Genomic DNA, 26,940 nt, shown 5'->3' with positions numbered 1-26,940 from the left:
TTTTAGAGGAGAAAGCAGGAGGAATTTTAGGAGCAGCTGCTTGGATTAGGTAGCTGAAGCAAGGTGATGACACATGTTTCAGGATTGCTCTTTGCCCCTAGGGTTTGGTCTCTAGTTTCTTCAGTGGGTATTTGAGCTCTAGGGAAGAGTGTTTAAATAGCTCCTACTGTCACATAACTGATTTATAACCAAAATCTAATTTGCATTGTGAATTTGGAAACAACCATTTCCCATAGGCAGATGACAGGTGGATAAGGGACATAAAACAAGGAGAATGCTATAGGGAAAAGCAACCACAGTCCAACTAGATCTCAGTGAATGATCTGGCATCTTTTTTTTATTCAGCAGTTTTAGTAACATCGTGCCTTCTCCAGGTACCCACCCAGCAGACACATGCCTCCTCTATTCAGAGTTACCAGCAGTCCTGTAAATTCTAATTTTCTTTGTACACAATCCTTTATGCATTAAACCTTGTCTTTTTTCTTTTTATCACCTTGTTAACACATCCTACAGTGATGCTCTCAAGTCTTAAGTACACTCTGTAACTTTCCCTGATTTCCAAACTTTAGCCATAATTAATATCAGTATCATCTTAGCACTTGATATATATGTGAATGTATAAGCATTTACAACACTGTATTTATCTAGTTAAACATGTGCATGTCCCTCCAGTTATTATGGAGACTGAGACTTCTGAACCATATTACATTTCACAGCCCATATTAAGAACTCAAAAGACGTTTGTTGACAATATTTGCAATGATTTTATCAAAAAAAATTCTGGATTGTCTCAACTAAGGAAGGCATCCATATAATATGCTCTAATGAATTTCCTTTCACTGTATGACTTGTACCAGAAATTATCCATTGGATAAGAGAATGTGCTTTTACCTCTCAAAGCATCAGAGAGTACCTACTAAAATACCAGGGGAAAAAATGGCATCCTGCTACAAAAGGGTTACAGACACCACTGACAAAACCTTTATATATTTGTAGTCCACAGAAAGAGTCTGTAGATTCATGAGACGTTAGCAGGAAACCCATCAGAGCAGGTGGGATAAACATCAAACACTTCTCAAGTTATCCAGTGTTGCATAACAAAATTCTTAATCGCTAAAAAATGTCATGGCGGTACAATTCAGGGAACTCATTGGTGGAGGGGAGGTGATATTAGAAAGTCTTCCTGTCGTTCAGTCAGCATAGCTGCCAGGCTTTCCTAATGGTGACCACATGCCTAAATCATCTTTAGTGCTTCATTTCTGATAATGTGATCTTGTGCTAGGAATTATACTTATTTATCTGCCTCTGCATTTTTTGAGCATTTTGTCCTCCTCTAGTGAATAAATGTAGACCTATATAGGTCACAGGCTCTACTCAACTAGATGATGACAAGGATCTGAAGACCTGACCAATATCAATATGTGCAAAATGAGAATTATTTTCTCCACATAACAAGGCATCAAAGGAAGCTCAATTGACTTGAAGGGGTGAGAAAAAAGTCAACATCCATGGACATTAACAGTGTACATAACACACTTCATAGGAAATGTAAGAAATAAACTGCAGCTCAGTTGGTCAGGACACCCCACATGCTATGTCGCTCACTACATAGCCCTCAGTTGCTATGTGGTCACAATCTCATAAAAAGAAATTCAAAAGCCAAATAGATTGAAACTGAAGCTTGACAGATGGAGGTTAGAAATAAAAATGAACTCCTTGTGAGAAGCAGTGAGCTCACGGCCTGAGATTTGTTCTAGCAACATAAATATATAGTGTATTTATTTTATTTTATAAAATTACATTAAAAAGGATTATTTTTATTATATAAAAAGAAGACAGATTGCCAGACACGTTCCCCAACCTTTACAGTCCACTAAGAGATCTCTGTAAGACCTGGCGACCCTCTAGTCAGTAGCCACATGTCATTCTGAAACATAAAACTGCTAGTATTTTTCATTTCATCTTTGGCTTTAGTTTGTATTTTCAAAAAGCTTTATGCTACTAATGTGTTAAATTTCTTTTTTAGAAGTTTTTTAAAATAAGGTTTTTGTAGCACATTACTTCTGATACTTCTGCATTCTTTCATCGTTAGAATTTCTTTGGCCCTAGAATACTCTTACTATCTATTATCTTTTTAAAATCCTCTTTAATTCCTTTTCTGCATAATCAAAATCTTATTGCTAAAGAGCTTGCTCATATGAAAAAAAAATAGGGGGAAATCAATTATATTATCCCCAGTTTATAAATAAAGTCATATTTTGAAAATATAACAGGAAATCCAGTGTTGTCTGCTTTTAATGAACAAGCTGTGCCCTAAGGAGCAGGGGGCCCAGGACGCAGTTACGATGTGCCACCAACTTGGGAGCCTGAAATAATCCATATCCTACCTCAGACCATTGTTTCTTCAGATGCAGAGAATGTCTTAGGTTTTAAGACTTTTCATCTAGGGCTCCACAGTGAAAGTGGACTTGTCTTCATTATTGAGGTAATTTTAATCGCTGAAAACAAACTAAAGTTTCTATTCTCATGTTGAGAAAATGCTGGAAAATTTTCCAAGTTCAAACTTCTAAAAATTAGGCAGATGTGAGAATATAATGTATTATTTTCTTTAATATATGTCATTCTGTTGTTACTAGTTTCACTTGTTGAGATGTAAATAAACATCAAGGAAAGGTTCTCATCTCTGCATAGTCTTCAGCTTTCAAGATCAGCCTCTACATTCAGTCTGAAGTTGCTTCATTCTCCCAAAGAAAGATTTTCAGACAAAAATCATATCCTCAGTTACAATTTTTGTTACCATAGTGATAAGAAGAAAAAAAAAAGAAAAAAAAAAAGCTAAAAATACCTGAACGCAAAGACAGTTTTGAAACTTTGACCTACTTGGTGTCATACACTGAAGAAGTTAATCAATTGAATTAAGTACACATGAGCTGGTGAAATATGCTATTGGATGAAAAAATGTGTAGGTTGCACATCTGGAGCTATTATCCACAATCAAAGAAGTCAGTATGAATGAAGATGACTGACAATCCAAAATGCATAAAATCAGATTCGCTTACCAGAAGCAAGCAGAAAACACTAGCTCCATTTCCCACAAATTTTTGGTTTTCTTTCTATTATTTTAGAATATCTCTATTCTAAATTAATGATTCTTATGAACTAGAATTGTTTAACCAGATGTAGCAACATAATTGGATATATATTTTAAATTATGTTAGAGTGGCTTCTTCTATAAAGGAAAGTTTCCCAATTTTAGGCATTATAATAAAAAGAGTATGTTTTTAAGCTAACTGTTCTTTTGAAAATTCTAGTTTTAATAAGAAATTTAATAGAGTGAAACATTTACAGAAAACCTGCTATATCATAAGGCATTATTTAGTTTGTGAAAGATCAATAAGAGGAAGTACTTGCTGTCAAGAACATTTCAATCATCCATCTAATTATGTTTTTGTAATACTGAACTTTTAAATTTTACTCCACATAGTGAGCATTGAACTTGATTTTAAGAGAACAGGGTTAAAGTTTCAGCTCTCCTAGTAAGCTTTAAAAACTCTTTAAGTCTCAGCTCTCTCATCTGTAAAATGAGTATAAATGAGCATTATCTCCTGTAGTACACAGGTCATTATGATAATCAAGAAATGATATGGGTAGAAACCAATGGATGACATTCAATACAAAAATATCTATAGAAATAAGTCATTCAACAATTAGGCTCAATATTTTAAAACCTTCAAAATTAAAAAATTATGAAAGTTAATTTTCATTACTATATCAGTATACTAAAGAATTATTTAATAATAATAATAATAGACATTTATTGGTACTTAAAATGATCCACAAGTTTTACATGAATTATTTCATTTAAATGTCACAACAGCCCAACTATTTTGATAGTATTATCTTGCTTTAAACATATATTAATAAAATAAGAAATAGCATAGATAAATAACTTGTCCAAAGACATACAGCTAATTAGTGATTAAGTCAGGAATTAAATCCAGGCAATCTAAAACTAAGCCATGCTCAAAACCTAAGCCTCTATGATACCCTCTAAAATAATTAGTAAAGGAAAATATCACTATGAAAGTTAATTTGAAGAAAAACTTATATTTTAAATTACTAACACTAATCAGAATAAGTTTCTGAAATCTCTAGTTGATTCTACTTCGCTGCATTCAACTTTTTGAATTTTATTATTTATTATAAAGAAAAATGGTAAGAATTTAAATGTACAATAGAAAATGCTTTACAGAATTCCTTTATGATAGAGTTATTACTCAGTCATAAATAATGCTATAAAAGGTATTTATGGCTTGGGAACTAAGGAGTATTGGAGCAAAAAATGTAGATTTTGCAACACGTGTGTGCTCAGTTACTAAGTTGTGTCAGACTCTTTGTGACCCTATGGACTGTAGCCCACCAGGCTCCAAGGGATTTTCTAGGTAAAAATACTGCCATGGGTTGCCATTTCCTTCTCCAGGGATCTTTCCCAGCCAGGGATCAAACCCATGTCTCCTGCATTGGCAGGCAGATTCTTTACCAGTGAGCCCAACATGTAGAAAATTCCAATTTTCATAAAAATGTTCTATGTGAAGGAAAGAGACTGGGAGTGATAAATATCAAATGTTAATTGCTATTTATTAGTAATTTTATATATTTCTATATTCTCAGATTTTCTATTATAAATGCTCAATGTCTTTGTCAGTGGGAAAAAGTTGCTCAAACATTCAAAGTGACCTGGATGCTTCTCCAGTCTGCGAAAAAATTTACCAAGAGCCTAGAAAACTTTTCTGGGTACTAAGAACACGACAGTGGCAAAACAAAGCCCATACATAGGTAAAGTATTAGGTCAGTTTACACTAGGAACTAACAAAGAGAACTTCAGCCCACAACGAAGCTTCCACCATGTCACTCCAACATTAATCATACCTTCCTACTGGCATGTGAGCCCTTCTCCTCTACTAGAAAAAAAGATCTTGAAATATTTTGTTTTGTTTGTTTGCCTTTTCGTCTCAATTACATTTTGGGTACCTCATTCATCATCTCTAAACATGGTAGAAAGCCAAAGCATTAGAGTGGACATAGAAAGAAATGTTGAGAAAGGAGTTAAGAAAAATTCATTGAGACTTCCCACACCTTGGTGACAATTTCCTTACCAAATATAAAGAAAGGAGAAATGTTGCTCCATTTAACTTATTAAATATTCCTATACAATGCATGCTATCCTTTTGCTTACTGTTAAGAAACAATTTTATTGTGTTAGCAATAATTTATAATGTTTAAACATTCAAACTTGACTATATTTTTTGTACCAAATATATTTAGGAGAAATCATTGTAGCATCAGTATTTAAAATATGGTGGTTTTAAATGTATTCAGATACAACATACTGTATCAAAAATACATTAAAAGCTTTTTAAAAGCTAAAATCATCTCCTCCACTCCTTTAAAGGTAACTTTTTTCTTAATTTATTTTTTATTGAAGGATAATGGCTTTACAGAGTTTTGTTATTTTCTATCAAACCTCAATATGAATCACCTATAGGTATACATATGTCCCCTCCCTTTTGAAACTCCCTCCTGTCTCCCTCCCCATTCCACCCTCTAGTATCAACCCCTCTAGGTTGATACTGTATTAACTCTTAACCTGTTATTTAAACCTTCTTTCATATGTATATTAACATTAGGTTTTAACAATTTGAAAAAAGGGATTTATAAGAAAAATCTGGTCCCATCACTTCATGGCAAATAGATGGGGAAACAGTGGAAACAGTGGCTGACTTTATTTTTCTGGGTTGCAAAATCACTGCAGATGGTGACTGTAGCCATGAAATTAAAAGAGGCTTACTCCCTGGAATGAAAGTTATAACCAACCTAGATAGCATATTAAAAAGCAGAGACATTACTTTGCCAACAAAGGTCCATCTAGTCAAGGCTATGGTTTTTCCAGTGGTCATGTATGGATGTGAGAGTTGGACTGTGAAGAAAGCTGAGCACTGAAGAATTGATGCTTTTGAACTGTGGTGTTGGAGAAGACTCTTGAGAGTCCCTTGGGCTGCAAGGAGATCCAACCAGTCCATTCTAAAGGAGATCAGTCCTGGGTGTTCATTGGAAAGACTGATGCTGAAGCTGAAACTCCAATACTTTGGCCACCTGATGCAAAGAGCTGACTCATTGGAAAAGACCCTGATGCTGGGAAAGATTGAGGGCAGGAGGAGAAGGGGATGACACAGGATGAGATGGCTGGATGGCATCACTGACTCAATGGACATGGGTTTGGGTGGACTCTGGGAGTTGGTGATGGACAGGGAGGCCTGGGGTGCTGCGGTTCATGGGGTCCCAAAGAGTCAGACACGACTGAGCAACTGAACTGAACTGAACTGAAAGAAAGTAAGAGAAGAAACATAGGAAAGATCAAGGGAGGAAAACAAGGAAGAAAGAAGAAGGGAGGAGAAACCAAAAGAAAAAAAAAAAAAGAAATGAAAACGACTTACCTCTATGGACCAGGTCCCAAACCTCATCAATTTGCTGGTGGGTTGGGAAATGACCACAATCGTTGAAATACTTAAGGAGTTCACTTCTTTCTAATCCTTGCCAATCTTCTCTTTTAGAAAACATTGTTTCATAGACTAAAAAGGAAAAGATATTGAAAATATTTTCTTTGTAAATAATATATCAAGTATATTCCCCACCTGAAAGTATCATTGGGATTTAAAAATACTTTCAGTCCAGTTTTATTCTGATGTCTCGTAGAAGCCTTAGTGATGAGCGCAGCACCAGATCAGCCTCCTGGTGGGGGTGAGGAGAGGAAGTGGGCATGCGTCTCCCTCCCCAGGCCCACAGGAGGGAATCTGGACTTGCTTCCCCTCAGAGAACACAGGCAGCCTCCACTCAGGTTTACAGGACAGTCGTCCATAGACTCTGCAAACATCACTGTTCAAACCACATCATAAGACATAGCGCAGGGTTTCTGGGGACCTGACTTTTGTTGATGTATTTCATCATTTCTTTTTTTTTATTATCATTACTTTTGATTCCTGATTTTTTCATCTCTTTTTGACTTCTACCCACATTTTAACTACTTGGTGATTCCACTTTGGACTGTTTACGTTACTGCTGATTTTGCCCTTACGGTGTCTACTTTTTGCTGACATCATGCACTTCTACTTCCTATTTTAACGTTTTTTGTGACTCCTGGCTCAAGACTTCCCCAGAAAACCATTCAGTTGACCCATCCCTCACCTACTTCCCATACTTGATGTTAGACAAGGTTTAGATAATGCCCAAGAGAATTAACACACATGATTTTTAAGTGTAGTTCTCCATTTTTTCTTTTCAAAAAGGTGAAATTGAGTCTCCATTCTGAAGTATATGGATTAACCCCTTGAAACTGACTGTTAATCAACATTTATAAGATGAGAAGGTCTGTGCTCAATATAGGTTTAGCTCTGAAATATGGGCTCCAAATGACAAAAGGCACCAGAGTGGTTTCTAAGTGAATATACCACCCTGATAATCAATAATATGGACTTCAATTTTCAATCCATTCATGTATCCAGTCAGTTGAGGTGGACAGTCCTGAGATATCAACAAGGTCAAGAAATGTTTAGTGATTGTAAAGGCTAAGTTCTTCAGTCCTCTCCTTCTCTGCGACCAGTCTCTGTCCTTCTATGGACCATACCCCACCAGGCTCCTCTGTCCACGGGATTCTCCAGGCAAGAATATTGGAGTGGGTACCCATTCCCTTCTCCTGGGGATCTTCCCCACCCAGGGATTGAACCTGCATCTAGCTTAGGTCTCCTGCATGGAGCAGGCAGATTCTTTACCACTAGCACTGCTTGGGAAGCCCATTGCCTGAATACAAGTGGCTATTCCAGATTCTGAAACACAGCTGAAAATAAACATAAATGTCTATTAAGTATCTCTATGACTGTCTCTCTATATCCAAACAAGCAAACTAGAACAGTTGCTATGTTTTCTCCATTCATATTGCCTTGTCCCTTACATGTCTGTGCAAACTAACCTGACTTTTTAAATTGCCAGCACCTACATTTCATTGCCGAAGGGCTCCCTCTGGCTGCAGGACTCTATTCCAGCCACCTGTGCAGTGAGTCAAAAGTGCCAGGGAATCAAGGCTCCTCTTGGAGTGGCCCTTAATCTCTGACTGGGGGAGTCGGTGGATAAACACAGCCCTTGTGGCAAGATGGCTCCATTGTTCCCTAGAGGGATTAAGCTCTGGTTGCCCACATTCTCTGGGGGAGAATGCACTTATGTTCTTCCTTCATTCTCTTCTCTGTCTTCTCTTCTCATCTCTCCATTCTACTAACAATATTTCCTGGGATCAACTCCCCAATAAGATAGCAGTATTCCCTCTCAAATTTTAAAGGATTTTTAAGTAAATGGAGTCCCAGGAGTTTCTTTTTATTTAATCAATTAATTTGGCTGCACCCAGACCTAGCTGCAGCATGAGGGACCGTTGATCTAGGTTGTGGCACGCAGGATCTTCAGTTGAGGCAGGCGAACTCTCGGCGGCAGCACTTGGGATGCAGTTCCCTGATCAGGACGGAACCCACCTCCCTGCGTTGGGAGCACAAAGCCCTAGGCCCCTGGCCCACCAGGGAGGTCCCTCTGTAGTTCCTCAGTGAGCAAAGAGTTTTCTCTTTCTCTGTCTCCCTTACTTGTTTTCTCTTTCTTTTTGCCTTTCCATCTCTCAAACGCTTTGCTCCTTCATGCTTTTTTTTTCCCCCTGAAAACCAAGCTGCTGGATGGGGGGGAACTGATCGGAGTCCCATGGCTAGAATCTCTCTTTTTCTCTCTCTGATCTCTTTCTTCCTTTAACCTGAAGCCACAGAAAGTGAGGCATTCTAGCTCAAAGAATTCTGGTTATTGGTAAATATTTTTGATACATAATTTTAGCGTAATTAATAAAGTTAATGAAATCTATTCTCTCAAAAATATTTTCGAGCCCTTCTGATAAACTGGTATTTGTTAATAGTGAGTGTGTACTATTGAACAAAACAATCACAGTCCTTGTCTTCATGGAACTTACAGTCCGCTGTAAAATAAACATTTTATGACTAGCTAAAACTATCAAAAATGTAGCATCTTTACATTATAAGGCAATAAGTTGCTGATTCTGATTAAATATTTACTCACATCATTTTGTTATTACTGTTTCAAATTTTTTAAAGAAAAGTTACAAAAGCAGTTTTATATTGAAAACAAAATTGAGATGGAGGTACAAAAATTTCTCTTAAGCCCTTTATCTCCACTTAAGCATAATTTGCCTGCCCCTAGGGGCTTCCCTGGTGGCTCAGAGGTTAAAGCATCTGCCTGCAATGCGGGAGACCTGGGTTTGATCCCTGGGTTGGGAAGATCCCCTGGAGAATGAAATGGCAACCCACTCTAGTATTCTTGCCTGGAGAATCCCATGGACGGAGGAGCCTGGAGGGCTACAGTCCACAGGGTCGCAAAGAGTCGGACACGACTGAGCGACTTCACTTTCACTTTCACTTTCATTATCAGTTACCAGTGGATGCACCAAGTGGTGCCTCTGTTACCAAGGATGAACCTACACTGACCTGACGCATCCTGATCACTAAGGTCAATAGTTCACCTTATGGCTCACTCTTGGTTTTGCATACATTCTTTGGGTTTGTGTATCCATCACTGGAATAATGTACAAAATAGTTCCATGGTCCTAAAACTCTGTGCTTGCTAATCCATCCTTCTTCCCACCCCAAGCCACTCCTAGCAACCATCAACCTTTTCATTTTCTCCACAGTTTTGCCTTTTCCCAAGTATCTGGTAGTTGGAATTATATAGTATGCAGCCTTTTCAAATTGGCCCCTTACACTTAATAATATGCAGTCAAGTTTACTCCATATATTTTCATGACTGCTTCATTTCTCCTTAAAATGAAATATTTCATCTTCTGGATGCACCAGTTTATTTACACATTTACCTACTACTGTAGGTTGACAACTTGGAAGCCCTTCCAAGCTTTGGCAATTACAAAAAAGCTGCCATAGATATCCATGTGCAGGTTCTGTGTGGATATAAACCTCCTGTGGCTAAATACCAAGGAGAATGATTGCTGGATTGCATAATAAAAGCATGTTGAGGGGTTCCCAGGTGGCACTAATGATAAAAAACCTGCCTGCCAATGCAGGTGACATAAGATATGTGAGTTTGATCCCTGGATCACGAAGGCCCCTGGAGGAGGGCATGGCAACCCACTGCAGTATTCTTGCCTGGAGAATTCCATGGACAGAGGAGCCTGGCAGGCTACAGTTGACTCACAAAGAGTTGACAATGACAGAAGCAATTTAGCATGCACACACCAAACTGTATTTCATAATGGCTGTATTGTTTTGATTTTACACCAACAATGTGAAATAATACTCCACATTCTTATCAGCATTTTGGTATTGTCAGTGTTCTGGATTTTGGTCATTCTAATAGATGTGTAGTGATATTTCTTTTAGTTTTAATTTTCATTTCCCTGAAAACAAATGATGTGAAGAATCATTCCATGCATTTAACTGTTTTCTGTATATCTTCTTTCCTGAGGTCTCTGTTGAGACCTTTGGCCCATATTTTAATCAATTTGTTAACTTTATTGTTGAGTTTTAAGAGCTCATTGTATATTCTGGATAACAGTTCCTATTCAGACATTTCTTTTCCAAGTATTTTCCTTCATTAAGTTGCTTGCCTTCCCATTCTCTTGCGACCCCATGAATCGCAGCACGCCAGGCCTCCGTGTCCATCACCAACTCCCGGAGTCCACCCAAACCCATGTTCATTGAGTCAGTGATGCCATCCAGCCATCTCATCCTCTGTCGTCCCCTTCTCCTCTTGCCCCCAATCCCTCCCAGCATAAGGGTCTTTTGCAGTGAGTCAACTCTTCACATGAGGTGGCCAAAGTATTGGAGTTTCAGCTTCAGCATCAGTCCTTCCAATGAACACCCAGGACTGGTCTCCTTTAGGATGGACTGGTTGGATCTCCTTGCAGTCCAAGGGACTCTCAAGAGTCTTCTCCAACACCACAGTTCAAAAGCATCAATTCTTCAGTGCTCAGCTTTCTTCACAGTCCCACTCTCACATCCATATATGACCACTGGAAAAACCATAGCCTTGACTAGATGGACCTTTGTTGGTAAAGTTACATCTCTGCTTTTTAATATGCTATCTAGGTTGGTTATAACTTTCATTCCAAGGAGTAAGCATCTTTTAATTTCATGGCTGCAATCACCATCTGCAGTCATTTTGGAGCCCTGAAAATAAAGTCTGACACTGTTTCCACTGTTTCTCCATCTGTTTCCCATGATGCGATGGGACAAGATGCCATGATCTTCATTTTCTGAATGTTGAGCTTTAAGCCAACTTTTCACTCTCCTCTTTCACTTTCGTCAAGAGGCTTTTTAGCTCCTCTTCACTTTCTGCCATAAGGGTGCTGTCATCTGCATATCTGAGGTTATTGATATTTCTCCCAGCAATCTTGATTCCAGCTTGTACTTCTTCCAGTCCAGCGTTTCTCATGATGTACTCTGCATGTAAGCTAAATAAGCAGGGTGACAATATACAGCCTTGACGTACTCCTTTTCCTATTTGGAACCAGTCTGTTGTTTCATGTCCAGTTCTAACTGTTGCTTCCTGACCTGCATATAGGCTTCTCAAGAGGCAGGTCAGGTGGTCTGGTATTACAATCTCTTTCAGAATTTTCCACAGTTTATTGTGATCCACACAGTCAAAGGCTTTGGCATAGTCAATAAAGCAGAAATAGATGTTTTTCTGGAACTCTCTTGCTTTTTCGATGATCTAGCAAATGTTGGCAATTTGATCTCTGGTTCCTCTGCTTTGCTAAAACCAGCTTGAACATCTGGAATTTCACAGTTTACGTATTGCTGAAGCCTGGCTTGGAGAATTTTGAGCATTTCTTTACTAGCATGTGAGATGAGTGCAATTGTGCAGTAGTTTGAGCATTCTTTGGCATTTCCTTTCTTTGGGATTGGAATGAAAACTGACCTTTTCCAGTCCTGTGGCCACTGCTGAGTTTTCCAAATTTGCTGGCATATTGAGTGCAGCACTTTCACAGCATCATCTTTCAGGATTTGAAATAGCTCAACTGGAATGCCATCACCTCCACTGGCTTTGTTTAAGTGATGCTTTCTAAGGCCCACGTGACTTCACATTCCAGGATGCCTGGCTCTAGGTGAGTGATCACACCATCATTATTATCCAGGTCATGAAGATCTTTTTTGTACAGTTCTTCTGTGTATTCTTGATTAGGCTCTGCTAATACCCAACAGGTTAGGTTCTGGTTAATTAGTTTTCCCTGAAGGCAGTCCTTATTAAGAAGAACAGAGTGATCTGGCATATTTCAAAATGGTTCATTTTCTCATAATTACCTTGGGAATCTGATTGAGCTTCTGTAGGTAAATATCACACTACTGTGGAGGTCCATTTATGACTGGATCCTCCTGGAATTTTTAACTCAATGTTGTCCACATTGAGCCAGCAGCCATTTGTCAATTACAGTCATTTTTCTTCACCAAGTGCCGGTTCCCACATCAGATTCTGCTCATGAGTCTCTGCTCTGGTAACCTGAGACTGCCTGTATTTGCAAGCCTGTCTCTCCAGTTTGCCCTGTATCCTCCTCCCCTCTCTTAAAGGTCTAAGAAGAGTTGTTGATGTTTTACTCTGTTCAGATTTTTTATTTGTTGTTAAGTTGGAATGATGACCTCCAAGCTCCTTACATGCAAAAGCAAAAACCAGAAGTCTTCATTTATTTTTAAATCAAGAAACAAACTGTAATATTCATCCTAATCCTAAGCAATACTAAATATAATAAAAATCAGGATCTCTGAAAATTAAAATAGAAATTGGAAAACTGTTGTTTCATCTCCTCAGTGTCCATGAACTGCTATTCTGTTATAAATACATAGTTTTTCCTTTGGGAGCTCCTCCCTCCTGCCAATGAATATAGCCCCTATGCAACTCCCAATCAAATTTCTTTGTCCTGCACCAAGGCAAGGTGTTGAAGATATAACTCATGCTAAACCAGCCAGGAGTTCTCTCCCTAGAATTTAAATTTAAAGCTCAAGAATAAAAAGTCATAAAGTGATAGCATCTTTTGTATCCCCCCAGAGGCAAATAAGAGATGGCCCCTTATTTTTTGCTCCCTAGATCTCTGGAGCTACTCTGGTTCATGTTCCATCTGAAATCTGATTCTTCAGCTATCTTTCTTTTAAATTTCTTTTTTTTTTTTTAGCCAAAATGGAATCCTAATATTAATCCTCATATGTCACCTTAAAATGCAAATAGCTTGCATCAATAAAAATATTGTCTACTTGTGTTTTCTATGTGTAATTATATGTAAGGTTTTAATGGTTAAATAAATTCCAAACCTAAAATCAAATCAGAAAGGACAGCATCACTCACATTTTTTTCTGTCCATCCATTCCTCCAACTCTGTGAGGTTTATAATTTGTCTTGTCCTCCAAAGACCGAGTCGATATTTAACACGATGGATTTGTCTGCAGTACATATTTATAACTGTCCTCAAATCTGGTCCATGATAGAAAGCCTATAAAATAGCAATATAAACAATTGAACTCCTTATATATTTCTGTTATTTATACTGAATCTGCTTGTGTCCTATTCATTTCATCTATTTCACCCAGTTTCTTAGAGCATTTATTTATGTTTCTAAATAAGGTTAGCAAAGTACCTGCATCATAGAGTGGTACAATCTAGAGAACATCATTTTGAATTGCTTTGGCATCACATACTTATGCTTGCCATAACGTAGAAGTTTCAGTATTGAATAATTTCATAGAAGCTTTCTAGGTTGGTATAGAGATTTCTATAATATGTAGCCCACTTAGCCAGAAAAAATAAATAAATAAAAGTTTATTAAGGCATTACTCTGTAATGGATGATTCTGTCCACTCTGGGTGCTCAAATCCTTGTATTTTCTTTCTTTCAGAAACTGTATATTTATGTGTTGTACCTATTTTTCACTGGATTTTTTCAGGTTTTATCATATGTACATACCTGTTCTATCAGCTTGTATTTTATTTGTGACTATATTTTTCTGTATGCACATTTTCTACCTTCTACTCAAATAAACTTTTAAAAAAGTATAAAACTTCATCTATTTCATTTTTTTCTAAATAACCAGTTCCATCTTATTTATCCATTCAATTATTTTTACATTTTATATTTTCTAGCTCATTACTTTCTCTACTTATCTTTATTAATTCCTTTTTTAAGGTTTCTTTTCTCCTTCTTGACTTCTTGAATTAAAAACTTCATTCACCAATTTTCATTGTATTTTTAGGAATCTATTTAAGTTCATGAAATTTCTTCTGAGTCTGCTTTCCTTTGATATGCTTTGCATACTATTACACAAATAAAAACCCTAAAGCATAAAATCTTTAGCTTTCCCAAGGTCCTATAGTTAGTAAATTACAGAATTGGTTCTAAATCCACAACAAGGATCCGTCACAGTCCACACTTTTAATTATATGCTATAGTCCTCTTAATTTACTTGAATTTCATATTTTTCACCCATTCTGTACATTTTTGTTCTAGTTCTTTCCTAGTTTATTTATTATTACACTTATGATCGATTGTTCTTGCTCTTGTCATTTATTTTCTGTTTTGTGTGATTCTTCAAAGGTTGGTTTTATTATATTTTTCTTCACTTTTGTTTAGTTTTATGGTTCTTCCCTGACATTTTTAGACACTATGTTTAAGCCTATATTTCTTAATTTGTCAAATTTTTCAATGAAATAATATTTCTTGATTTACTTGAAAAAAAAAAAGCATAATTTCACTACTTTCCTTTTCTCCTTCCACCTGAATTCCATCAGAATTGGGCAGATTCTTAATGTTTGCTAGTGTCTTTCAACATTTAATTACATTTTCCAATGTGTAATTTTAATCTCCCTTTTGTTCAATAGAGCTTTGTCACTTTGTTCGTTGTTGTTGCCTTGTTTTGTTTTAAATAATGAATGGGTCACACTTTAGGAGCACTCCCCACCATGTGAATCTTAGTAGAAGGCAGAGCTCCTGTCCTTCGATTTGAAGCCACAAATCAGATGCTCACGACCAAACCTCCACTGTTGCTAGGATGCAGACATGTGACAAAGCCTCATCCATTATCTACACAAGCCTCAGGTTTTGACTAGAAACTAATAATGCTTTTAAAAGGGAAACAGTGGGAAATCTATTTGTCTGGAAGAGTCACCTTGGCACAATATCCATTTTCCAAGTGTGGCATTTGCGGAGGGAGTACAGGATTCAGCGGTTGCATCAGAATTTGTGCAGGATTTGACTGCAGTCCAGGGAGCTATCTAGGCTAGCCTTCATCATTCCTCTATGTTTCTGAGCTTACTTCTTCAGACTTCTGCCAAAAATTTTACTCGATACCTTTCCGCTTAAATCTGTCAGTAGGTTTCTCTTGCTTAAATAAAGAATCAAGCACTGTTTTAATTGTATTCTTAGAATATAAACCAAAAGGTCCCTGCTTAGAGTGCTGCTTAGTTGAATGGTGACATTTGCTAAGGGAGAAGGAACGTTTGGGCAGTCACCAAACCCAAGCTGAGTGTTTTTTCCTCCAAATTTAATAAATACTCTTTTGTGGACACAACCTATCTCATGAAGAAACCCTTCTCAGATCTAAGGCATTCAGAAGGCTACCTAGGAGGTTTTCATGGTTAAGAAGTTGGTCAGAGAAAATGGCAGTCGTCCATCTGTGTGCTTCTTATTATAGCATGCCTCTCTGACAGCCTTCTGCACAGAAATATGCCTTAGTTACGATGCCATGTCATCTCAGTATGCAAATCTTTCACTATATTCCTAAATTTTTCTGAAGATAGAATTAATCAGAAAAATGTACAAATTGATACAACAGAAATATTTAAATAATAGACAATGCAAAGTATTGATTATAATTTTCCAATCCATGTTGACTTTAACTGTAAATGTATCATGCTTATCACACAACAGGATTAATCTTTTTTTACAAATAAAAGTCTGCTTTGTATTTGATACGATCATGTTTTTTGTTTCTAAGTAATGAATTTATTTCTAGTTTAGTTAATTCCACTACTATATGATTCTTAGTGGTACTCAATTTCTTTGATTACTAGCAAGAGTAGCCTCTTTCCATGTTTACTAACCATTTATGTTTATTCTACTGTGAAGCACTAGTTCACATTTTCTACCCATTTTTGCCTAGGCCTTCATTCCTAGAAGCATTGGGAACACTGACCCGACCCTCTTTATCACACCGTGCCTGAACTTTCCTGATCTAACACGTTTCAGTTTTCTTCCTATGTCTCTAGCTATTGTTTCATTGTTTGTGAAATCCTCACCTCTGGCTTCCCCTCTGAGCATTGGTCTTTCCCACTTTTATCTTTATATGCCTCTATCCTTACTTTTGGAGAAGGAAATGGCAACCCACTCCAGTATTCTTGCCCGGAGAATCCCATGGATGGAGGAGCTTGGTGGGCTACAGTCCACGGGTCGCAAAGAGTTGGACACAACTGAGCGACTTCACTTTCACTATCCTTACTTTATATACTCTCTGGACAATGACATAAATTCCAATGGCTCTAGACAGTACCACTAATACTGATTCTCAAATCTATGGATGAAGGCAGAGTACAGGAGGGCATCCTTGGGTGGGGAGCTGAATAAAATTGTACATCCTCTCACCCCTCCTCCATTGTGTTGAAAATAATTTATTCAAAAACATGAGCTCTGAATATTCTAGACCTTGGGAATAGATTAATGAACAGAAAAAATTCCCGATAGAAGGGACGATAATCCAATGAACAAATATGTATTACATGGTAGTAAGTAGTGCAAAGAACGATAGTGTTTTTAACAGAATAGGAATGATCAGAGTAAGTGGTTTTTTTTTTTTTAATAGGGTAGTATTGGGCAAGGTTTTTGATAATGTCACAGTGAGCAGAGACATGAATGAAGTAAGAAAGCGATGCAGGCATCTGGAGAAAGAGCTTTCTCAGAGATAAAGTGATAATCATTGCCAGATTGAACCATTTAATGTGTGGGAGAGTTTTGTATTCTTCAAGTGTGTTAGTAGAAAAAGTTTTAGAACTTCTCATGAATCCCAAATGCTTCCCTGTGGCCCAGTCATCTTTCTGAGCTTTAGATTCATATACCCAACTGCTTCCCAGACGTCTCAAGGATGTTGCACAGGCACTTGAAGCTCAGTGTTGAAAAATGGACGCTACCTCCCTTCCTTTCCCTCCACCTCTCCTACTCGCTCCTCCTAAGTTCTATGTTTCACAACCATTCATCATGTTGCTCAAGACAAAAGCCTCAGAACCATTATTGACTCCTCCCACTTCCTCATCTTCAAATCCAATCAATTTCAATACCCTATCTCCTGTCCATTTCTCCAGCCGTGCCCCAAGTCAACACCATCACATACCATGGATTACTGAATAAGCATACTAGTGGTTCCTTCTCTAATTTTGTCATTCTCTTTACTCAATTCATTGTTCAGAGCCAGTAATTTCCCTAAAATAGCAAATCTCTTCCACATCATTCACCTCCTCTAAAGTCATCCATTCTGATACACAAAGCATAAACTCCTTACTGTGGTTTTAAGAACATTGTTCATCTGCTCCTACCTTCATGTCCTTCTATTGCCAATGCCCTCCCAACCAGGTCTCCAAATATTCTGTCTCACCTAAGGCCACTGATATTTTCTTTTCCTGGGCCTACACTCTCTCAACTTCCCAGTCTACACAGACAAAACACACTTTCCAGACAAAACACAATTACTCTTCATCCTCCAGTTCTCAGTTTCGTGGGACTACTCCCAAACCAGACAGAGGCCTTTGGGTTAAATGGTCCTTCTAAGTTCTCATTATTAAATACCTGAGACTTCCTCCATTTCTGTCTGGACTATTTGCTCTATGCACCAGGCAAGAAATCAGGTCAAGTAAATAGCAACTATGATCAATTTTTTAAAGTATTCTAGAATATATTAATATAGTTCTCCCTGTTTGTGCATGCGTGCTTGGGCACTCAGTCATGTCCAGCTCTTTGCGACCCTTTGAACTGTAGCCTACCAGGCCCCTTTCTCTGTGAAATTTTTCAGGCAAGGATCCTGGAGGGGGTGGCCAATTTTTCCTCCAGGGGATCCTCCCAACCCAGGGATCTCACCCTTGTCTCCTGCATCACCTGCACTGGAGATGGATTCTTTACCACTGTACCACCTAGGAAGCCTGGAAATAAATAATGCTGATAGTTAAATGCAGCAATCTCTGTAGTCTCCTTATGGCTGATATAATAAAATGCGGCCTCATTATTTCTAAATAAACCCAAACTGGAGTATTTCACAGAAAAGATAGAAATTGTACAGTCTCTTGAGGTACCTTAAAGTGACATTCTAGCAGATAGTGTCAACAGTCATAAGCTCTGAAGTGCCAGCCAAACAATATGACTATGGAAGTTTCCCAGTGGAGGGATTGCCACAGTCCTGACAATTATCCAGTGATACGTTGTGTGGCCTCTAGACCAGAAAGTCTATCAAGAATTCCCCCAACAGCAACACTGCACACAGGCTCAACCCTGGAACCGGACTATGTATGCATTACCGGCCTGCCATACAAGTGTTTCAACAGTGAGCAAAACAACATTAACTATACCAACAGAGCAGCCATCCAACATACAAAGCAGCAGAAATTAAAATTTTTCTTTGTCAATCTCTCTCTTTCATTATCATCTTGGGCCCATTCCTGCTCTCTACGTTTTCTAGACCTATTTTGTCCCAAATGTTATGGATGATGGTAAACATTAGGAACTGCTGTAATTGAGTTAAATTATGATATAACTGGGCGTCCCTGGTAGCTCAGCTCGTAGAGAATCCACCTGCAATGCAGAAGACACTGGTTCGTCCTGATTCCTGGATCAGGAAGATCCCCTGGAGAATGGATAGGTTACCCACTCCAGTGTCCTTGGGCTTCCTTGGTGGCTCAGCTGGTAAAGAATCCGCCTGCAATGTGGGAGACCTGGGTTCACTCCCTGGGTTGGGAAGATCCCCTGCAGAAGGGAATGGCAATTCACACCAGTATTCTGGCCTGGAGAATTCCATGGACTGTATAGTCCATGGGGTCGCAAAAAGTAGGACATGAATTACATTATCATATGTATAATGCCATGCATATGACATGCTATATTTATTTATACATGCTTATATATACATCTTATATATATATGAATCTTTAGTGCCCTGACAAACTTCTATATTTTGTTGTATTAATTAATTCATTCAAAAAGTCATTTGTTGAGTACCTGTCACATGCTAAGCACTGTTCTAGGTATTGAACACAGTAGCAAACATGACAGAAAACAACATAAACAAACATACACAAACAAGTAAATAAACATGAAAAGCAGCAAATAAGTGAATGTAGTTAAAATGAGAGAGACTCTATGTGTCAAAACAATATGTGGTATTATAAATAAAAATAGTGCGTACTCCCAAACAGGTCATACAGACTGTAGTGTCCATGACAGACATCTAACAAAAGGTCAAAATGTAGTGTCACTTGCACAATAGTGACCAGAAACGGAGAAATCAGCTCTGCTTGATGGACCAGAGAAGGGGTCTCAGTTCAGTTCAGTTCACTTCACTCAGTCGTGTCTGACTGTTTGCAACCCCACAGCCTGCAGTACGCCAGGCTTCCCTGTCCATCACCAACTCCCGGAGTCTACTCAGACTCATGTCCAATGAGTCAGTGATGCCATCAACCATCTCATCCTTCTCCTCCCACCTTGAATCATTCCCAGCATTAGGGTCTTTTCCAATGAGTCCAGTGAGTCAGTTCTTTGCATCAGGTGGCCAAAGAATTGGAGTTTCAGCTTCAGCATCAGTCCTTCCAATGAATATTCAGGACTGATCGCCTTTAGGATGGACTGGTTGGATCTCCTTGCAATCCAAGGGACTCTCAAGAGTCTTCTCCAACACCACAGTTCTAAAGCATCAATTCTTCGGCACTCAGCTTTCTTTATAGTCCAGCTCTCACATCCAAACATGACTACTGGAAAAACCATATCTTTGACTAGACAGACCTTTGTTGGCAAAGTAATATCTCTGCTTTTTAATATGCCATCTATCTTGGTCATAGCTTTTCTTCTAGATGTGGACATTTAAGTTCTTAAAGAAAGAATTGGAGTTTATTAGAAAATTAGGGAGGAAGAGTAATCCACTCTGAAAGGTCAGCATTAACACATAAAATAATAGTAATCAAACAGGGAATGAAATTATTTGGGCTTTGCTGAGGCACAGGGCATTAACGAAGAAGTGTCATGTGATGAGACTGGACAACGGGAAAAGGCCAAACCAAGGAGCTCACGTGTGCTGTTTACTAGAGAATTCATAGTTCATCTGATAAGCAATATGGAGCCATCAAAAGACTATAAGGAATAGAATAAGGTCATCAGAGTGCAATTTCCTCCATTGCACATGACAGATTAGATGGGAATAGGTCTACAGGCAGGGAGACCAATTAGGAGACTACTGCAGCTCTCCATGCGAGGGGGTGATGAGTAGGAGATCTGGCAAGAGCCCCATGAGGAAGAGTAGCGTAAGAAATGCTAAAGAAGTGGTGACCAACTGAATATGGAAGTGAGCGAGTTGAAGGAGACTAAGAAAACTCCAAGTGTATAGCTTGGACAATGGGTGTTGGGTGAGTTCACCAAAATAGGTAGTACAGGAAAGGAATAGGTTTGTGGAATAAGAAAATGAGTTCATTTAAGGCTCTGTGGAGTCTGATTTAACTATGGACCTTGCAAACAAGCAATTAAATGCCTCAATCTGGATCTAGAGAGACCAGTCTGGGATACGGCTTTAGATTAGATTAGGGAGCAATTAGCCATAAAGTAGGTCAATGATATAATATATAGAATAAGCATGGGCTTTGGGGTCAGACAAAGGTTTGAATTCTAGCCTGGTCACTTACCAGCAGTGCAACTCTTTTCAAATGACTTAATTTCTCTGAGCATGAGTTTCTTTACATATAAAATGAATACAGCAGCTATTTCACACAATGAGTGAAAGATTAGCTATACGGAATGTTTTATTTCAGAGTTTTACATGCTTTTTCCTATATAATCATCAGAACTACAAATGTATGTTATATGTATATATTTGCTCAAACTCCGGGAGATAATGAAGGACAGAGAGCTGTTGTGCTACAGTCCATGGGATCACAAAGAGTCAGACACAACTTAGCAGCTGAACAATAAAATGTACATATTAATGAATGTATACATATACATACAGAGACAGGCAAATGGATTATGTTCTAACAGCATCTCAATGTTCTCAGAGAAATGTATTCAGGATATATAGTACAAGGCCATTTGAGAGAGCTCCTCACAGAAAATCAAGCAATTCAGGTGGGCACTCCTGACCTATTCTTTCATTTCTAGTTGGTTTTCTAAATTTCATTATTGGTAGACATCAGGTGAGAATAAGTTTGGAGTTTTCTCAAAGGTTCACTAAAATCCATCCATTCAGATTCTCCTGCATTTGCCCAACCAAAATAGGTCCTTATGATTTATTTTGAATGTCAGGACTGCTGTTTATAAAAGTTGCTAGGTGGATATGTGTAGTTTCTTTTTAAGTTAAAGGTTTATGCTCTGCAAGAGTACCCAGGAGTAAGAGAAGTGGAAAGTTGCTTTAAACAGAGAATTAGAATATAGCATAGGAGAAACAAAACCAATGCATAGATAGGTGCTCTGAGCCTTAGGGTAAAAGAAGTCCCAGGACTGTTGGGTTAAGGATAAGCCAGGCCTTTGTTCACGGTCTCCAGCTTGACACAATCTGCAACTGTCACAAGAGAAGATTATTCATAACAATTTTTTAAGCCAAAGAACTTTATTTTGGAAAAATCATAGGTATATTGACCAGGTTACTATTCAAAAGTCTGTTAATTGAATGTAAACGTACACTGATGAATGTATGGATAAAGAAGATATGGTTTATACATAATGTATGTCCTCACTCACTCAATCATGTCGGACTCTTTTTGACCCCATGGACTATAGCCTGCCAGGCTCCTCTGTCCATGGGATTTCTCTAGGCAAGGCTACTGAAGTGGGTTGCCATTTATTCCTCCAGGGGATCTTCCCGACCCAGGGATTGAACCCATGTCTCCTGCCTCTCCTGCACTGGCAGGCAGATACTTTACCACTGAGCCATGTGGGAAGCCCCATACATATAATATTTTATATTATATATATATAAAGCATATATAATATATTTATGCTTATATATTATATACTATAATTATATAATCATATATTCATATGATTATATATTTTATATAATTATAATTATACATAATCATATATATAGTTACATGATTGTATATATAATTATATATATTCTGTTCATATAATATATACTATATTATATATATGAAGCATATATAATATATAAAATCAGACATTAGTGGAAAAAAAATGAAATTTTGCCTTTTCTGACAACCTAGTTGATATCAGGATGGAACTAGGGGATATTTTTTCCTTTTTTTCTGACCTAGAGGATATTATGCTAAGTGAAATAAGTCAGACAGAGAAAGACAAATACTATATGACTTCACTAATGAACAAATAGAACAGAAAAAAAAGTCATATATACAAACAGGTTTTTGCCAGAGGAGAGAGAATCCAAGGGAGAAGAGAAACAGATAACAGAGATTAAGAGGTATAAACTTACAGTTGTATATGAGTCATGGGTATGAAATGTACAGTATGGGGAATATGCTCAATAATTATATGATACCTTTGTATGGTGACAAATGATAAGTACACTTGTGGTGATCAGTTTGAAACATATAGAAGAATCAAATCCTCTGTTGTGTAACAGAAATTAACATAGTGTTATGTTAATAGGCCAATTACACCTCAAAAACAAATAAAAAGGCAAATAAACAAACTCATAGTAAAAGACATCAGATGTGTGGTTACCAGAGGCAGGAAGCAGGGGAAGGGGAAATCAGCTGAAGGCAGGGAAAAGTACAAACTTCCACTTATAAGACAAATGAGTACTAGGGATATAATGTATGACATGATAAATATAACCAACACTGCTATATGTTATATATGAAAGCTGTTAAGAGAGGAGAACCTAAGAGCTCTCATCATGAGGAAATTTTTTTTCTATTTCTTAATTTTGTATCTACAGGAGATGATGACTGTTCATTAAACTCATCATGATAAATCATTTTGTGATGCATGTAAGTTGAATCATTATTCCTTATACTTGAAACTAGTACAGTGCTACATGTCAGTTACATCTCAGTAAAACTGGGAGAACAAAGAATTCTTAAACACATTATAATACTCAATATATGCTTTACCTTGGCCATTATTCTTTGGAATCTTTTGCGTTCGAGCCACCCTCTGACACGTGCCTGCACGATGGTGACCATTTTAACTATGTTTTTGGTTATTGCAAATTTTTTTCTTCCCCGGAACACTTGGAAGATCTCTATGTGTGGTCCAATTCTTTTAACTTTATTGTCAGTTTTGTCACTTTTACTAAGAATGGATTTGGGGCTAAAAATAAAATATAAAATTTCTTATTATAGTTAATAAGAAAAACAATCTTCTAAAAAGTCTTAAATCCAATTTCATAATGAGTATAATGAAATAGAAAATACACTGTAATTAGCACATAGAATTCATGTGTTTGTATATATATATATGTATATCGTCTGAATATTCCAATAGGGTTCTCCAAAGAAAGTTGAATACGTCAAAATCAATATAACATGCATAAATTGACCTTCTGAAGAAATGAAACCTAAAAGAAAGTAAATCTGTCAAAGTTTATCCATAAGTATTCAAAAGGGAGATACAGTATCTAAGGAACAAAATATTTTCATATGACAAGGCACATTAGTAAAAATAACTTTCCTGTCCCAGAAGCTATTTTAAACTAAAGACTGCTGCAAAATTATTCAACACTGATTCTCTGCTTACCAAACTCCTCTGAAAAGTAATTTTATTTTCCAAATGCTTCCAGTTGAGAGGCAGGGTATGTATTGATAGAGCCATGGTCTACAGGATCACAGAAGTGAGTGATCCTACTGGAAAACACAAGCTTTGCAAACTGATATGGATGGCCTTTGCATCTGTGATGACCACGTGAGAAGACTTTCTGCATGAACAGCCTGTGACCTTGGCAATCTTCTGTCTGCTTTTTTCCCTCGTATATCTTTTGTATTTTTAACATGGTAGTCAGGTTTTTCAAAGCCTTCCAAAGTTCAAAGTGTAGTTTCCTTGCAATTTTTAGCACACAAACATCTTTTTGTCCTCTTAATTGCTTTTGCTTCTGCATCTGTCACAGCTGGAGTTCCAGTGAGATAGCCAGGTCGTTTCACACACCAGACCTGAGTCTTGCCCTACAAAGTGCACTGTGTATAGACTTCTAAATCCCAGACCCAACTTTCTTGATTCCCAGAGTGAATATCATTGACTGTTTCTACAATTTTCTTCTCCGGATCTGTTTTGATATTTGCATTAAGCTGGCTCTTATAGACTCCTGTTCTAGTCTGCACATGATCATTATTTTTCTTCCCCTGGTGACTAAAATATTGGAAGTTTGATTTTGATTATTGACTCCAGCCATCTAGTCTCTGTCGGGTGGTAGATGGTACATAACAGGGGATCTTGTTTCCATTTGTTTCTTCTGTTAGTTTGTCTTGAAACTTGTGGTATCTTCTAATATGCCTTGTATTATCAGTATACCTAAAATTAAGTTTCCCCTGTGGCTCAGTGGTAAAGAATCTACCTGTAATGTAGGAGATGCATTCCTGGGTCAGAAAGATCCCCTGGAGAAGGAAATAGCAACCCATTCCACTATTTTTGCCTGGAGAACCCCATGGACAGAGGAGCCTGGCGGGCTACGGTCCATGGGGTCAAAAAGAATCAGACACAACTTGGCAATTAAACAACTACAACAAAACCTAAAATCATTTGAGATACTTTTGTATAACAAGTATTCTTTGGAGATCCTTTTTGACTCTTGGACCTTCCTATACCCAAGTAGCCACTACTGATCAGTAAGATTTGCTCAAGCACAGAAAACTGTCCTCTGGATTTACTTTTGATCTAAAGCTGAAGACACAGAACTGAGGCTAGCACTTCTCTCTGTTTGTGTATACAAATACACATTGTCCTGTCTTTGCAAAAGAAAGGAAGTTAGCCTGGTATGATGTTCATATAACAGTAGTTCTTTTGTATCTTTGGTCGGTTCTTTCATTATCTCTCTTGAGAAAATTTCCGTAGACCGAGTCAAAAATATATCATGTTGTGCTGGAGAGAAATATTTAAATAGACAAAGCTACCAGAAAAGGCATAGAAAATAAAGCAAAGTTTTCTTTTTGGTTGTTTAAATTAAGACTGATTTTGAATAGCTCATAAAAGAGGGAGCTCTGCCTTCTAAGAGTATTTTTGCTCTGTTATATCAATTTTTATGAACAGGCCTCCATGTATGAGATAAACTGGGAATGCAAATAAAATAGAAATGGTTACTTCTGACTTGTTCGGAGTTTTAAGACCTACTGTGAAATCAAAAGGATTTTGAGCTCATGACTTTTTTTCCTTTTTCGCAGAAGAAATAAGAGAAGTCTTCTAGAAACACATACATGAGCCAACTTTATGGTCAAACTTATACGTTCTAACAGTAATGTGTAAATAAATCTTAAAGGGACATATACACCTGACCATAAGGTGATGTGTGATGTGTATTGTTAAAGTACCAGCAGTGGTCGCTGGTTCTCTGCTATTCTCCTAAGTTGCCTTGAATGGCACAGAATTCTTTGTCACATACTGAAAACTCTCTGTGGTGTGGAAATGTTAGGGGAAGCACAGTGATTGAAACCATCCACCCTGGCCAAGCACCATAGTAACCATTTGTATGAGTTGTTTTACGACAGGAGGTCCTGGTAAGGAACACAGAACTAATAAGCCTCCACCAACTGGAAGAGATCAGGAAAAGTCAAAAGGAGACACCACATTTCTGACCACCTCCCAGAATCCTTCTCTCTGGCATCTATCTTGGCTGAACAAGGTGTGCACCACCAGGAAGGACTCTGAGTCAGAATGATTGGCTAAAGACAATCCGGAAACTAATCCCATCACCATAACACCCAAAACTAGCCAAGTGGCAGAGCTGTTCTCCTGGATTCCCTTACCCTCCTGCTCTCCGCCCAGGTGCCCTTTCCCAGTGAAATCTCTTGCTTTGTCAGCACATGTGTCTCCTCGGACAATTCATTTCCGAGTGTTAGACAAGAATTCAGTTTGGGGCCCTGGAAGGGGTCCCCCTTCCTGCAACAGAAGGGGCTTTGGGAGAGGAAGGGGTAGAATTGAAGTTAGTTATTTTGGTTAAAGGCTATAGTTAGCATGACTCATTAGAATGAGTGAATAAAAGCTATAGTTAACATGAGTGATTAGAATGACATTAATTAAAAGAAAAAGGAAATGCAAAAATGTTTGCAAAATGATGGATATGTTTTGTCTGCTTTTTAATCAATTGAAAAAGAAAAGGATTTATCTTAGGCCTTAGTCATATGGACTTTGATCAACAACACGTCTCTAAACAATTGGAATGTTAAATGGAAATTTGAAGCTGAAGAGTAATTTATAGAAGACTTGATGGAAAGTGAATTATATTTACAAATAATGGGTTTGAAAAGAAGCTATGAAACACACCAAATTTTGATAATCAGTTCAGTTCAGTTCAGTTCAGTTCAGTTCACTCAGTCGTGTCCGACTCTTTGCGACCCCATGAATCGCAGCACGCCAGGCCTCCCTGTTCATCACCATCTCCCGGAGTTCACTCAGACTCACAATCCATCGAGTCCGTGATGCCATCCA

The 26,940-nt window shown here is 37.8% G+C and overlaps 1 protein-coding gene across 1 annotated transcript in view; it reads right to left on the bottom strand.

Annotated features, from left to right (window-relative positions):
• LOC138094050 (IQ domain-containing protein M-like) overlaps positions 1-26,940 on the bottom strand; it is a 273,194-nt gene that overhangs the window by 206,825 nt on the left and 39,429 nt on the right. Inside the window, 3 exon segments of the mRNA XM_068990216.1 lie at positions 6,495-6,629; positions 13,444-13,588; positions 23,418-23,616. Of these exon segments, the coding sequence (XP_068846317.1) occupies positions 6,495-6,629; positions 13,444-13,588; positions 23,418-23,616 (479 nt within the window).

Source organism: Capricornis sumatraensis, chromosome 17 (assembly GCF_032405125.1).
Source record: "Capricornis sumatraensis isolate serow.1 chromosome 17, serow.2, whole genome shotgun sequence".
Taxonomy (NCBI): Eukaryota; Metazoa; Chordata; class Mammalia; order Artiodactyla; family Bovidae; genus Capricornis; species Capricornis sumatraensis.
The sequence above is the reverse complement of the archived record's forward strand: the minus strand, read 5'-3'. Positions and strand labels throughout refer to the sequence as shown.